The sequence below is a fragment of the Psittacula echo genome (genome assembly GCF_963264785.1).
Source record: "Psittacula echo genome assembly, chromosome: 6".
NCBI lineage: Eukaryota > Metazoa > Chordata > Aves > Psittaciformes > Psittacidae > Psittacula > Psittacula echo.
The window spans coordinates 43,035,890-43,050,642 of NC_137743.1; the positions used below are offsets into that span (position 1 = coordinate 43,035,890).

At 39.1% G+C, this 14,753-nt stretch overlaps 1 protein-coding gene across 2 annotated transcripts in view; it reads left to right on the plus strand.

Annotated features, from left to right (window-relative positions):
• The window catches only part of PRKG1 (protein kinase cGMP-dependent 1), a gene marked incomplete at both ends in the record, with an annotated part of 504,682 nt that overhangs the window by 63,119 nt on the left and 426,810 nt on the right, over positions 1 to 14,753 (plus strand). For both annotated transcript variants that reach the window (XM_080620728.1, XM_080620727.1), the window contains one exon: positions 6,597 to 6,763. In XM_080620728.1, the coding sequence (XP_080476854.1) occupies positions 6,597 to 6,763 (167 nt within the window). The remainder of the gene's footprint in view (positions 1 to 6,596; positions 6,764 to 14,753) is intronic.

Sequence of the window (14,753 nt, forward strand, 5' to 3'; positions counted from 1 at the left end):
GCTAGCTTGCCTGAGGGCTATGGACTTGGTGGTAGAGGGATCAAATAACCATCTTGGAAAGCTCTGCTTTGTGCCTCTATTTCTTGTGTAGGAGCCTAAGAGATAACTACAGTGTGTGACACAACCTGTTGAGAAGGGGTGAGTGCAGGGAAGAGATTTTCACTGCGGTCTCTTGCTGACAGTAATTTTGATAATCACTTAAGACTTTTCAGCTGTTATTTTTGAACCTCTGTATGCTTGGCCAGGCCACAGTATTCATAAACGGATACAGGAATATAAATTATGTAGATAAAAACATGTAGGATCTGTGGGCCACTTGGTGGATTGAATAATTTTATAGTAAGCAATAACAATTTTTTAGTAAGGCTTCTATATTTACTGCTTTTTAAAGGTGGGTCCTTTTCTGTATGGAAGGGAGCATCTCTATAGAGAACTTTTAAATCACTATTCAGATTATTCAACTGGTCTGTTCTTGATGTTCCTGCCCTCAGTAATTAAGCATACGTCCTTCTGTCAGAATTTTCTCTAGTTTTGTTGGTTAAAGAAACAGAGGTTCATAATTGGTAACTCGAGTGATTTGGTATTAACTAGACTGGGAACTGAAATGCTGAGACCCTATTCGGGAACAGCGTGTGAGTATGTGTTCTAACCTTACATACTCTTTTAAGTACACAAGGGCTTAAAAGGATAGTTAAAAACTCTGTGAATGTGGGCTTTGAGCAAAGAGCTTCCCTAAACCTGCTAGAAACTTACAGCTTTTGCTTTTTGCGTTGCTTGGAACTGATACCCCATTATGACATGGAGGTACATCTACAATACATATATTTTAAAAAAATGCAAAAAACTGTTTAACAAATTTTGCATTGTATTTGTATCCTGCTTAATGTATTTGTATCCTAGTTTCTGGAAATTTGGAACAGGCACAATACTTGGCCATATTTTCTCTTTTTAAAGAATTCCACCCCCCACCCCATTTTGTAGAAGTAAACACTTTTAAACATTTCCCAGTGTGTATTCTAAACACACGGTCGTTGTAGGGATTGTCTGGACTCTCATTCGCATGTCATATTCTGGGTCAGAGGCCACAGATTAATTTTTTTTTCCCCCCAGTGTTTCTTATCTACTGAAATGAGCTTAATTCCTTGTGAAGGGATGTGGATACTCCCAGAAAAGGAGTGCTTGGATGTGAGTTTCCACAAATATGCATGATATGTTGGTGGATAGATGTAAAGGATATATGTGTGTATTTAACTTCTATTTTTACAGCAATGAGGAAATGGCACAAAAAAGATGCTGCTGGTTGTAGTAGCTTTGAGCGAGGTTTATCACTGAGTAAATAAAGAGTTTGCACCTCCCAAGGAGCTGTATTTTTGCTGCTTTAAACTTCATCCCTGACAGTGAGCTCAGTCTCTCTGCTTAGTCAAATTCCTGTAGATGTTTCCTTCCTAAATACAGAGCTTTAGGTCACTGGTAGCAGTTGGCGGACTCTTGATAGGAGAGGCTCTAGAAAAAATACTCCTTCCCCTGATTATTATTGGCATAAAAGCTCATATTGAAAAGTCTTACTTAAATTTTGGAGAGAGGAACAGCTAAAGAAAAGGTATTGTACTTTTCTTCTGTTGACTATTAATACAAAACGTACCTTTTCTTTCCCTTTCTTGAGTTATCTTCCAGCCTGTCTGCATAGTACATGACTTTTTTTTCTTTTGCTGGTAGTTCAAAATGGTTTTGGTACGTAGCTGTGGTGGTATACTTGTGAACGCTGTAAAATTCAGATCTGCTTCCAACTGCTGTCTATCAGTGTTGTCTAAATTGACCTCTTAATTTCTTTTATTCCACTGGATCCCCGTTTGTTTTATCAGCTTGTGCTAGCAGTAGATTACCTGAAGCAGAATATCTGCTGCTCCATTTGAACCTCAGATTTCTGCAAACTCCACTGCAGACTGATGCCATACCAGCACAGTATGTATCAAGAGGGCTTTGCATTTCTTTACGTGTCCCTGGATGTGTACAGCGGTAGTCTTTCCATCTACACATAAATTCTTCCCTTCCTTGAACTTGGCGAGCATCATTACTGATGTTGAAATAAGACTTTTTGGGATGAAGATTAACTTTTTGTTCTAATATGTATTGTGTGTGCTGGAAGGTACAAATCTAGCATAGAGAACGTGTTTTGTTTTTAATCCGTGGGTGAAGAGCCTAAGATGACTGTTCGTTCTGCTCTTTGTAAAATGTTAATTACTGTCAGGATAACAACAGGCTATAATACAGGGTTTGGTATTTTACTATGTACATTGCATACCACTGTAACATTAACTTATCTTCTTATCTAGGGCTGCGTAACATTTCAGGTTGTTTTTTTGCATCTGCTGCAAGCCATAATTTTTATCTTCTGATGCCATGTTTGATGAGTAGCCAGCAGATGTTCGCAGCAGGTTTTGAAATTCTGCATTTTCTGGCCACTGAAGTAAGGCAAACCTTTCATATAAGCCTTTTCCAGCATAGCTGAAACACAGCTTCTGTGCACAGCCACTGACTGCTGAGACAGAAAATGTGGCCAAATTTTTTTCAGGCGTTTTTATGCTCCCAAGCTGTCAAGCTGGCTTGTTGCGGGGGGGGGGGTGTGGGGTGTGGGGTGTGGGTGTGGGGGGTGGGGGCTGGCTCTGGTCTGGCTGGAGAACTGGAGTGACTCCCAGTGCAGGATTAGGAGGTGTGCGAATTAATGCATGTTTATATGCTTTTCTTTTGAGAGGCATTTGCAACCCAGGCATACAGGTTTTTTACTTCAGTATATTTTTATAAAACTTAAGTTGCTTTTCACATGACCTCTGCAAATTAGAATGCAATTGGCTTTTTCCTATTGTTGCCTTATTAATTACTATGATGAACCTAAATTGATTTGGGATAGGATGTATTGCAGAGGATTGTGTCCTTCATGATTTCTTCTGTTTTTTCCTACTTTTTCTCAAACTCTTCATCCAGTCTACATCACATTTGGTCATTAATCTTTCAGAAAAATAGTGATGGCTTAGTGCCACATTCCCACCTGTGGAGAGTAAAGATAACTACTGCTTTCTACTCTGAATGACTGCCTGCATTAGGCAGCCGTTAGTAAATATTCATGAAAATGCCTCCTTCTTAAAATGGGGTCATTTGGAAATAGTCATGTTCCTTTACAAATATTGCAGTTGATTTTGTTTGAAGATTGTTTCTATTAGAAACTTCAGAAAATAAAGAACAAATACTATTTGAAAATAAGAGGTAATGAAACAGCTGTATCTTGTTTAAGCTACTTGCTTGCAATGATAGGAGTGTGGTTTTGATCATTTTAAATACCTTTTTTAATATTATGAGAGAGATTTGTGTGTTGATTTGTGTGTTCATATATCTGGAATATACATGTTGTTTTAAAATACTGATGATGATGATGATTAAGGAATGCTATGGTTTAGAAAAGCATTTGTTATGTAATAAGTATGAACTATGAGTTAATTTTTTTTTATGCTTTGAGTTTCACTTCCTATAAAAATAAATATAAAAGAAAAAAATATATTTACCTAGAGTTGACCTATGAATTATATTGAAAGAAAATTGCATAATAAAATAACGCAGAAGTTGCTGAAGGCCTGGTCTGTGCAAGTGTGCAGAAATGGTGATCTACATTGCATAATTTTTTTTGAATTATTGGAGTGGTGAATATTCTTTTGCGGGGACCAATAGGCTAACTCTTACTGTAGCTATGACAATGTATTTTTAGTATCAACTAATTCTCAAATGTGCCAGACAAGGATTTTAATTTATTTTTTAAAGATGGATGGAATATTTCATGATGAAAATGTTCATTGCTTACAAACTATAAAGTGTGTTTTAGTCTGATGCAAATTAAATAATAAATACACAGTTGGATTGCAAGGTGCCTGCTCCTACAGCTAGCACTGTTTATGGGCAGCTGGAGGTGCTTTTTTCTCATGCTATGCTCTTTGTATTTGAAGTCTCATTTTAACTAATTATCTTTAACTAATACCTATTTTTGCTACATTCAAGTGTGACTGAGTTATTATCCAGACTGTTCTATACTGATCTTTAATTTTAAGATGCTTAGATGTGGCAGAGGTTAAACTGTTATTGATACCCCAGCCAGCATGTTTTTCCTCTTAAGAGGTGTATCTTGTATTGACAGTAAGGGGTTTGAATGACTTGGTGGGCCTCTGAGCCTTAATTTCTTTGATATTTCCATGTTGAAGGGGAGAGGCTATGATTCAGTTGGCTCAGATGGGCTCTTACACTGTAATATTAAGCTCATAAATTCCCAAAGGTTGTTCATGTTGTGTATGTTTTGCTGCTTCTCCCCAAAAGAGACTTCTAGTGGATTTTCCTAGCCCCCATGCTGCTCCTTCTTTGTTATTTAGACCAAGTTTCTGTGATTCTTTTCAAATCCTTTGCTGTACTTGATTCTGACAAGAACAGCATTTTCTTTTTGCTGAGGGCCTCTAAAATTAACAGGGGTGGTCTGACTTGAGCATGTCTGAATTCCCTCCAGTCTCTTGTGGGTATTTCTACAAATGCTCCATTTGAAAGGCTGACGTTATCAAGGAGAAAGCCTCATTTTGAGCCTTGGAATGAAATAAATGGCTGAAATTGTAATGCTAGTTGATGTGACTAATGCAAAAGCTTTTATTATGCTTTCTTCTTCAGCAGGCAGTTTGACTAATTCTTATAATTAGTGCCTTTGTTATGAGGATTTTTGGGACCTGTGGGGATGGCTAAGCCCAAAAGAGCAGCACTGAGTCAAGGTATAGCATAGAAAGTATAGTCTTGCTCTAGCATAGGAGGAGGGAATAAGGGAATAGAGTTATCTGTCATCTGGTGAACCTTACAATTTACTAGGTTCTTGCATTACTGAAAGCAAGAAGTAACACAGATGCAGGTTTTTCCGGTGGTTTTTATTTGCATGCACAAGGAATTGCAATGACAGTATATGAAGTCAAATTAAATTTCTCAAGAGCAAAATGGTTTTGTAGCAGGCCAAGTCCGTGTCGTCGTGCAGACAGTACTTGAAAAGTCTGGTCTGCTTCCCATCTTGTGCTTCAGCTGGGTCAGTAGTAATGGACGCTGTAAAGTAACATGTTTTGTTAAAAAAACTTCAACACTATCAAAAGCATAAGAAGTATCTTAAATATTACTGCATTGAATCTGTCCTGTATTTAACCCTGATGTGTACTTTGAAAAGACTGTAGGAAAGCCATAATATTTGCAAGGCTGTCTGGTTGGTTTTGGACTTCTAAAGTCCCAATTTGGTTCTTTTTCAACAAGACATGATGCATCAATATATTTATCTTTGAAAACCTTGTTTCATATTCATATTTGAAAAAGATAAAACTCTTGAATGCATAAGCTCTGCAGGTAGCTGTGTCTGTTCACATTAGCAAATAGAAAATAGAGATTAGCCCACAGAAAAGGAGCTGCATAGTGAGAAATGAAGGGCCTAGCACCTGGTGTCCAGGCTGTAGGTGTTTTAGTAGCTTTAGTTTTGGTCTAGATCTAGATTTAACCTCTCAGTTGTTAATTTGCACAAGTTGCTTTAGGAGATTTTTGCAAATGTCATAACATGCTGGTTATGCTGCATTAGCACCTGTGTGTGACTCATTGTGTAGCGAGCACTTTAGCTGTAGAAATTGAAAGAATCTCAAGAAAACTGGCAAAACTACATGTGGTTTTGTTGCACATCTTCTGTCATGGCACTGGCAGAGCACTTCTAGTGAGAGAGCAGGTTATATTACATACCCATTTAGGTCATCTCTCAGAGAATTTGTGAACTTTGAGTTCTGAAATTTGTATCTTCAGAAACAACTCATTCCTTCTTCAGCTTGGCAAAGTGGTTACTTAAGAACTCCAGGCTTCCAACCTAATAGCATGCCAACCCAAAACTACACATATAATTCTCTGTACTCTAACGCAACTTTGCAATTTTCTATTTAGTCATCAAAGAAATCAGTTAATAGTGGTGTCATTCCTGTAACAGTGGTGCCTCCTGTAGTGAATCTAATGACATTTGGTATTTGATTAATACTTGAAGAAGCAGTGCAGAATCTTGCTTTTGTGTGCTACAGTTTGTATAATTTAATAGAAAAATATGATAAACTAAGTCACAAATCCATTAACTTCTTGTTTGTGTTTATTTCCTTTCAGTTTTGTATATGGAAGATATTTCCAGTAGTTATGCTAGTCTTTGGTGGTGTTATAGATGTGAAACCTATAGCTGAAAGAGGATCTTGCAGTAACATGAAATCTTATTTTTATTTCAACACTTGATGTATCTAAAACTTACTTGCAAAAACAATTACATGTGAACATTTCTGTATGGTTTTTCTTCTTTCTCTGCAGATGGACTTTATCAGAATTTTAGGGAAAATACTGATTTCCCCCTTCCACACACACCCCCCCCCCCCCCCCAAGAAATACTTATTTGGGGCACCATGCAATTGTGCTAAAGTTCACCTGCTATTAATGAGCTTGGCTGATGGGTACAGTGATAAATCTCATCTTTTTTTTTTTTTTTTTTTTTTTTTTGTTTGGTTTCTTTTTGTTATCCACAGGTCCAAGGAGCTAATAAAGGAAGCAATCCTTGACAATGACTTCATGAAGAATCTGGAACTGTCTCAGATCCAGGAGATTGTGGATTGTATGTATCCTGTGGAGTATGGCAAAGACAGCTGCATCATCAAGGAAGGAGATGTGGGTTCCCTGGTGTATGTCATGGAAGGTATGGTTTAAAAAACTGATATTTATTTCATTTTTTTCAACACATAGATAAAAAATGTATTTCATTGGAATAGTTTTTAAAGCTAGAGGTTAAGATATTGTCTAAATACGGTTGTTGAAAATTGTGTGGCGTCTTGCGTGAAAAATTTCCCACTAGATTTGTGTGCCTCCCTACATAAAGAAAGGGTGAAAGCTGTTAACCTTGCACTGAGATCATTGGAATAAATGTCTGCTTATTTGATACATCTGATGATAGCGTACTGTTACTTCCTTGAATTTACCAGATATTTTTAATTGTTGGTCCTAACTCTATCCCTCAATTCTTGATTCTTGTCTTCTGAAGCAAATGTGTGTCAAAGGCAACTCTTGTGTCTTTTGAGTGCTTTGGCTTATCCTTGCTCTTCTGGAAGCCCTCTATGTACGCATGACTTGGCTCTCCCCCAGTCTTTGTTTTGTTTCATAACTTCATATAAGCTCCATAAATACGCATAATGCTTTTCAAACAAAATTATGAAGAGTTTGTAGTCTTATGTTCAGACATAATGCAATGAGTGATGATGAAGTAATGGAAATGCAAGAAGACATTATCAAATGGGTGGGATTATGGTTATGAAAACAGACTCACTAGCTCATTTTGGCTTATAATTCTGTGTCCTCTCTGTTGCTAACACCCATCACCACCACTCAGCTGTAAGTTTTATTCTTTACGAAACTCTACCGAAGAAATCCATCTTTGAGTGTTACTAAGAGGTATTTTCTTTTCTCAAAAGTCAAATAAATGCTGGAAGTGTTTCTTGCATTAATTCCTCTTTGTTTCCTTACTTGGACTTACAGCTCTGATTAGTATGAATGAAAATTACTCATGTAGAGCATTTGATCACCAGTACTCTTATACTTGTTTTAATTTATGATTTAGCATTTAGATAAAGTCTCTTACCAGAAGTCTGAGTTATATATTGGTGACATTTCTTTAGACCAATTTGGAATAACAATTTATGTAAGATGGATTTAAAAAACATCCATCGTTTTCACTGTTACTCTCTGTGTTCTCGTTTATCATGGTAAAGCATTAGTAGTGTCTGCCCCACAGGCACAAGGCTGTACCAGTCCTGGTGAGACATTTATAGCTGTGGTTCTTGAATATTTGGTTTCTTTGCCATGGATGTTAAAATTCATATGTATGTGATACTTGCTGAGCTTCCTGGGTTTATCTGGTCAGTCATTTTTATTTGTGTACTTGCCCAACCCTACTCACACTAGTAGGCTTGACTCTTTCCTCTCCAGTCTTGTGCTCCCATGCATACGATGACTAAAACCTTTGTATCCTTTGTCTTATTATTCCGTGTCTTACATCAGACTTTCTTCCCCTCCTCTCCTTCCCCCGCATTTTTTTTCTTATCAGGAATGAGAGCAGCAGTGGTACAAACAGAATGGACTCCAGAGACAAAAAGTTGTTTAATACAGTGAGGCTTGAGAAAACACTGACGTTATTGAAAATGCAAGAAGAAAATCTTTCATACACTTCTATTATTCAGCCTATTATGTGTCAGTCTGCAGATCTGGGCAGGGAGAAGTGAAACAGTACAAGAAAAGAGGAGAATACTGTAAACTGTGATTTAGATGGGGAGAGGACAAAGCTGAGGGAAATGTTTTTGGAGTAGAAATGATGAGGTGCTTTCAGAGGGAAATCAGAATGAGGAAGATGTTCTCTCTGTATCCAGCATCCAGGATAGAGGCAAGTGTTGAGTTTGAGAAGTAAAAGTGTGTCTCTGTCATGTGCCATACTTCAGCTGGATTGGATTTTGTTCATCAGTCTCAACAGGAGGGGAATACCCATCAGATTGAGGAGCTCTCAATCTATAAAACCCTCTGGCCTGAAATTGTACTGATCTGGGAGGTCACTTTTAATGCTGTTTGCGTAGTGTCGCTCTTAAATTATGTAAAGCTAAGGGAGATGTGTGGTTAGTCTCATCCTCTAAACCCAGTAACTGCTGATATGCTCAATTGCATCTGAAAGAGGAGGCTGCTCCAGTCCTGGTAGAATTCCCTCCTGAGTGAGCATCTGGACTTTTTACTTTTTGACTGGCTCTGCGTGTCTTGAATCTGAAATCTGAAAAGTGTTATGCAAAGAGGGTATTTTTGTTGTTGTTGTTTGGTTTGTTGTTTTTGTGCTGTTTTTACCAGGAAATACTGGTTTGGGCTGAACTTTGGCTCTTGTTCCTATTTGGGTAGGTAGTGAGAAAACAAAGCCCTAAGTCAGGAGCTGAAACTGAAATTTTGCAGCAAGCAGAATTCCAAATGTAGGGCTGTTTTGCTCTTAGTAACTTCAGTTTTTGTTCTGGCCTAACTTTAGCCATAGTCTGTGTCTTGCTTGCCAGATTTCTATCTCTAGAAAAATAATGGCTCTCAGTTCACCTGCTTCAGACTTTCAGGGCCACTGCTGGATCCACCATATACCAGTCTTTAAAATACGTTTTCTCTAGCTTCATCCTTTTTCTACTGTTACTTAGTTTAGTCCTCTAGGGTAGCTGGGTCTGATGGATTGTGGCTGTCCCTTCTCTGGCAGTGTTCAAGGCCAGGTTGGGCAGGGCCTTGGACAGCATGGTCTAGAGTGAGGTGTCCCTGCCCATGGCAGGGGATTGGAACTAGATGATCTTAAGGTCCTTTCCAATCCTAACCATTCCATGATATGATTTGTGGCACAGACAACCTTAAAAAATGCCTTATTTGTTAAATGCAGATAACCAAGGTTACATTTGTTTGCTTACGAAAATTAAGTAGGTTGATGCCAATGTATTTCTTCCAGGAGAAGGGGAACCTTAATAGGAGGTACCCACAGTGAGACACAACAACCTGAAGGGCTCCATAAAAGGCACTATTAGATAGGTGCCAGGGTGTGAGAGAAGGGGGCATCTCAATTGGAATTTAATGAAGAGAGATCTTATGGCTTCCTATTGTACCTGATCTCAGATAGGTTTTTTTACAGACTGTTCTTTGCATTTTAAGGAATTGTCTGTTTCTTATCAGCAGTGCTGTTATCAGGTATCTGTGTGATCATTAAATAGTAACACTAACTAGGTCCTTTGCCTGTGAAGGACTTCTCAGCACAGAGACCTTGATCAGGATGTGGAGGAGCCATTGGATTTAGGTGGTCATAGCAAACTGTTTCTTGAGTAGTGTTTTGAACAAGTTGAGTGTTTCTCTTCCCTCCAAAGTTTTCCCTTAAGCCCTACAGGAAAGAAGGTGGTTATAATGGACTCTTGAGGCAAATGATGTGTCTATTTGTCTTGGGTAGCTCTCATGGCTTATGGAAGAAGGATTTATATCATGTAGGAAGTTAGGAACTGGTATTTCAGCAGGCTCTGAAATAAGGGCAGAGAACACCCCTTAATTTCCCCATAGAATAGTTAGGTTTGGAAAGGACCTTAAGATATCTTGTTACAATGTTCATTAAGTAGTGAGGAAACCCCAATAACTTTTGCACATTAACTAAATTTGGTAAAGAGATGCCCTTAATCTCCAGCATCAGAAAATTTCCCATATAGCTGTGCTTTGAAGGTTGAAATTAACTTATTTATGATATAAACAAGTATTCATTAGGGGCTGAAATTGCTGGAAGCATTAAACATACATGCTCTGACCATCTACAGCAACAGTATTCCTCTAGACTGATGGGACTAGTAGTGAAAAGGGGGGATGAGTGATGCAGTGGCTTATATATCTGAACTAGTCTATACTGGCATTCTTCTCCCTGCAGTAAAGCAATTTTGAGAATAAAATAAACTTATCAGAAATATTCCCTTTCTTGCATGAAAAGTGTATTGCTCTGAGTGTTTCAACAGATTGTCTTAAAATTGAAGTTTCTTTTAGAGACAGAAAGGGTTCTTGCTGATTAATTATACTCTGTCTCTAAAATTAGCCCACCACCTCCAGTTTTCTTTGAAGAAAAAACCTAAACATTTTCAAAGTTCTAGTTTTGGAGGTTAGCATTTATTGACTTTGTTGTTATTCCTTCTTTGGGCATAATGTTACTTAAATTTTCTGAAAGCACTTAAAAATGTGAAAACCTGGAAAGGTCTTTTTTATAGAGGTACATCAATATCTGTACTGTGTTGACAGGTTTGTGTTATGCGTGGGTGTTACCTCACACTAATGAGGATAAATGTGATACCCCACATTTGAAACTAAATGTTTCCTCTTGTGCTCCCTCTCTGTCTGAGCCTGTCAACTGCAGTATGTCAAATTTGATGGCTGAATTATGAAAAGAAAATATATCAGCAGAACTATAGATACATAGGTGACAAGGTACAAGTTTCAGGCACTCATGTGGATAACAGTCATGCCATTATAAATGGATGTTCTTATTTTTTTTTTGAAGCTATTAATAGGTGTGAAGAGTCCTCCTGTTATTCTGTTGCTGTTCCCATAAAATATGGAAGAAATAATACAATGAGCCTGGGTGAAAACATAGGTTAAAATTCTTGGTTTGTCGCTCATGATTTTTGGCAGTGGGTGCTGTAGCATCTTCCCTGTCTGTCCTTCTGCAAATTAATATTGAGGTTTCACTTCTGCTCTATAGCTTGAGTACCCAAGTAAAGAAAAATAGCTCTACCAGTACCCTGTAGGCTCCCACTTCTGTTGACATGAAAAGCAGCCTTTTAAGAACTCATGTTGAGAAACTGCTCACATTTCCCCACCCCTTGTTTTAGTAGCTTTCCTCTCAAATTTTTGACTGTGTTCAGTCAGGGAGATTTGCATTTTGTTTTAAAAGGAGACTTTGTTTCTTGCTTCATTCCTTGTACCTTCTCCAAAGCAACGAAGCGTGACTTTTCATGGGAATGTGCTGGGTTTTCTTTTGTGTGTGTCAGAGATGTTTTGGGAAGGAATGTATTCCTAGAAACTGCAGGATTTGCCAGGACATCAAGCTTGGTTTGATAAGGGAAGACAAACAAAGTCTCTGTAGCTGTTTGAACTACAAATTGAAATGCAAGAGGCTGTAGAAGACTTCCCCTCAGAGGCAGCAGAGCTGTCTGGTCTCAGATGGGTGAATACTCATAGCAACTTCTCAGTCTCTGGGGATTTTTGCTGTTGAATCAAAACCAAAACAAGCATGTAGATACTGCCTCTATATTGCTGCCTCCTGTGTTTTATCACAGCCTTGCCCAAGTTTTGTTACACTCTGAAATTTTTATCATCGATCTGTTGGCCAAAACACACTTGTTCTCACTTCTGAAGGTGTGCTGGAGTGCATCATCCTTTCTTTCCTATTTGATTTTTCCTGACTTTGCAGTTACATGTTTCTCGCCAACTGGACAACAACCACTGCATACTCTTTGAAGCTATGTGCATTCATCCATAAATGCTGCATTCAGTCTGTCTTCCTGTTATTCTCCCTCTGACCCCTCTTTTGTCTCTCTTTGTGGATTACTCTCATAAGGGTCTGATTTTAATAGGATGTAATTGCTCTTCTAGCCTTAGGGTCTGTTGAGTCAGTTCCCTCCCTTGTCAGAGAAAGGATTTAGTAGGACTGATTCTCGTAAATGAAAGAGAAATGGAGAACAGACCCATTTTGGATTTAAGTAGGCTAAATGACTTTGTTCCCAAGTGCAAGTCCAGAATAGCAAAATGGGGGCAGTAGTACTGCCACCTCAGTGGATACAATGCATCATGTCTCTTGACCTGCACCACATTTATTTTTATATTGCTGTACACTGTACTTACAAGAGGCCCCTTACTTTATTACAGTCTGCTACTATTGTCATTGCAAAGTCCAAATGCTGAGCTTCTCCTTGTTGGTATTCACCAGCACTGATGGTGGCGATCATTCACCTCAAAGAAAACCACATTGAGGGGTTTGTTGTTTAATTTGTTTTTCTCCAGCTTTGGTGAAGGGATACTTGCTGGAATAAACTTTTTAAACTCTTTACACTGTTTTTATTTGTTTAATCTCTGAGGCTAAGAGTGAATTTGCATTTTCTGGTTCAGTCAAATGCAGAGGTGTTGGCTGAACTCCACACCTGCCAGGGTGATTTGGGTCTGTCTCATGCTCTAAGATTATAGTTGGAGCAATGGAGATGAGCCTTTGCAGGTAGGGATTTGCTTGGCTGCACAATGCATTCGTCATGTATGACCAAATAGTATCCGTGCTAGACTTTCTGCAGCTTGTTGGTTCTTCAGACAACCATGAAGTTTCTAATTTCTTGGTGTAGAACCAGACAGCTTTGAGTGCTCTTTCCAATATAGCCTTGATAATGTAGCTAGGTCCTGATATATGCTCCCACCTTCTCTGCATCTCCCAAGGACACTTGGGAAGGTAAATGAGAACTGCATCCATTGCAGTCAGGGCTCTTCTAACACAGTTGGGACAGTTCTGCTTCTAAGACATATTCTGCCTTTCAATATGAGCGTTTTGGGCCTTACCTGAGCCTCCAAACCTCTTCTCGAGGGGGTTGGATCTGCCTTGCCAAGCAAACATTAAAAAATACCATCTAATTGCAGAGGCATTAGATGGCTCTTGAGATTGGAGAGCATTTACTCAGTGTTCATAAGGAGCACTGTGTAGGAAGGCATCAATTAGGCATTTATGGCAAAGTGGGATTTTCTGCACAGCATGCCAACAAATCACTAGCCTCTGAAGAATCTGCCTTTTATGGGACTTTTCATTAGCTTTGTGAAAATTGGTTTTGTACTGTGACAGCAGTTTCTTCTTTGTGCTCCTCTGTTTAATATTTTCAGCTGTCTTTTTGGTTTGTTTTTGCTTCATCCTGCTAATGTAGAGTTGGGCGGGAGTGCTGTGGTTTAACCCCAGCCAGCAACTAAGCCCCATACAGCTGCTCAGTCACTACCCCTGTGTTGGTGTGGGGGAAAGAATCAGAAGAGTAAAAATGAGAACCTATGGGTTGATATTAAGACAGTTTAATAGGGAAAGCAAGAGCTGTGCACGACAAGCAAAGCAAAACAAGAATTCATGCACTCTTTCCCATGGGCAGGCAGGTGTTCAGCCATCTCCAGGACAGCAGGGCTCCATCATGTGTAATTGTTACCTGGGAGAACAATCGCCATCACTCCAAATGTCCTTCCCTTCTTTTTTCCTCTCGCAGCTTTATATGCTGAGCATGATGCCATATGGCACGGAATATCCCTTTGGTCAGTTGGGGTCAGCTGTCCTGGCTGTTTCTCCCTCCCAACATCCCAACCCCTCCCAACATCCCAACCCCTCCCATCTACTTGCTGATAAGGTGCAGTGAGAAGCAGAAAAGGCCTTGACTCTGTGTAAGCTCTGCTCCGCAACAAGACATCATCTCTGTATTATCAACACTGTTTTCAGCACAAATCCAAAACATAATCCCAGTCAGCAAAAGAATATTAACTCTAACCCAGACAAAACCAGCACAAGGAGTTGGATCAGGGTTTTTCCTGTGGTCAGAGATACCGCTTTTCACTGGAATCCTGCAGCCTTTGTGGGTTTCCCATTTGAGTCTTTGTTTTCCCATAGAGATAAGTGGTTTAGTAGTCATTGCTCCTCTGGGAAATTTTTAATCACTCATCAATAATCCTTTTCCACATCTCCCATGTCCAGTGCTGAGACGTTTACATAACAGGGCAGGAACATTTTGTAAGGCTCTCTGGGCTTAAGGGATTCTCTAGGACTGATGTCTTAATTCTAGATATTACTACTGCAGAGCAACTTTGTTAAGACATGCTGGAGAAGGCAAGGGCAGAAATATCAGATGTCATTCCAGGTGTACAAGACATCTCAGTAGCTGCCTGTAGGAAAACTGGTCTCTCATGGAGCCAGTGTTTTTGTAGGTCTTGACCATCACTTGGGCAATGTAGTGGCATTAAAACACAGGTCCTGGACCTTCTTATGCAAACGTGCATATAGGCCAAAGGAGCAATGGAGGTTATCAACCAGGTTCCTTAAAATGCAGTGTCAATATGTGTTTTCACATCTGGCACGGTGTCCCCTTTATCGCAAGCCCTGGGGAAGA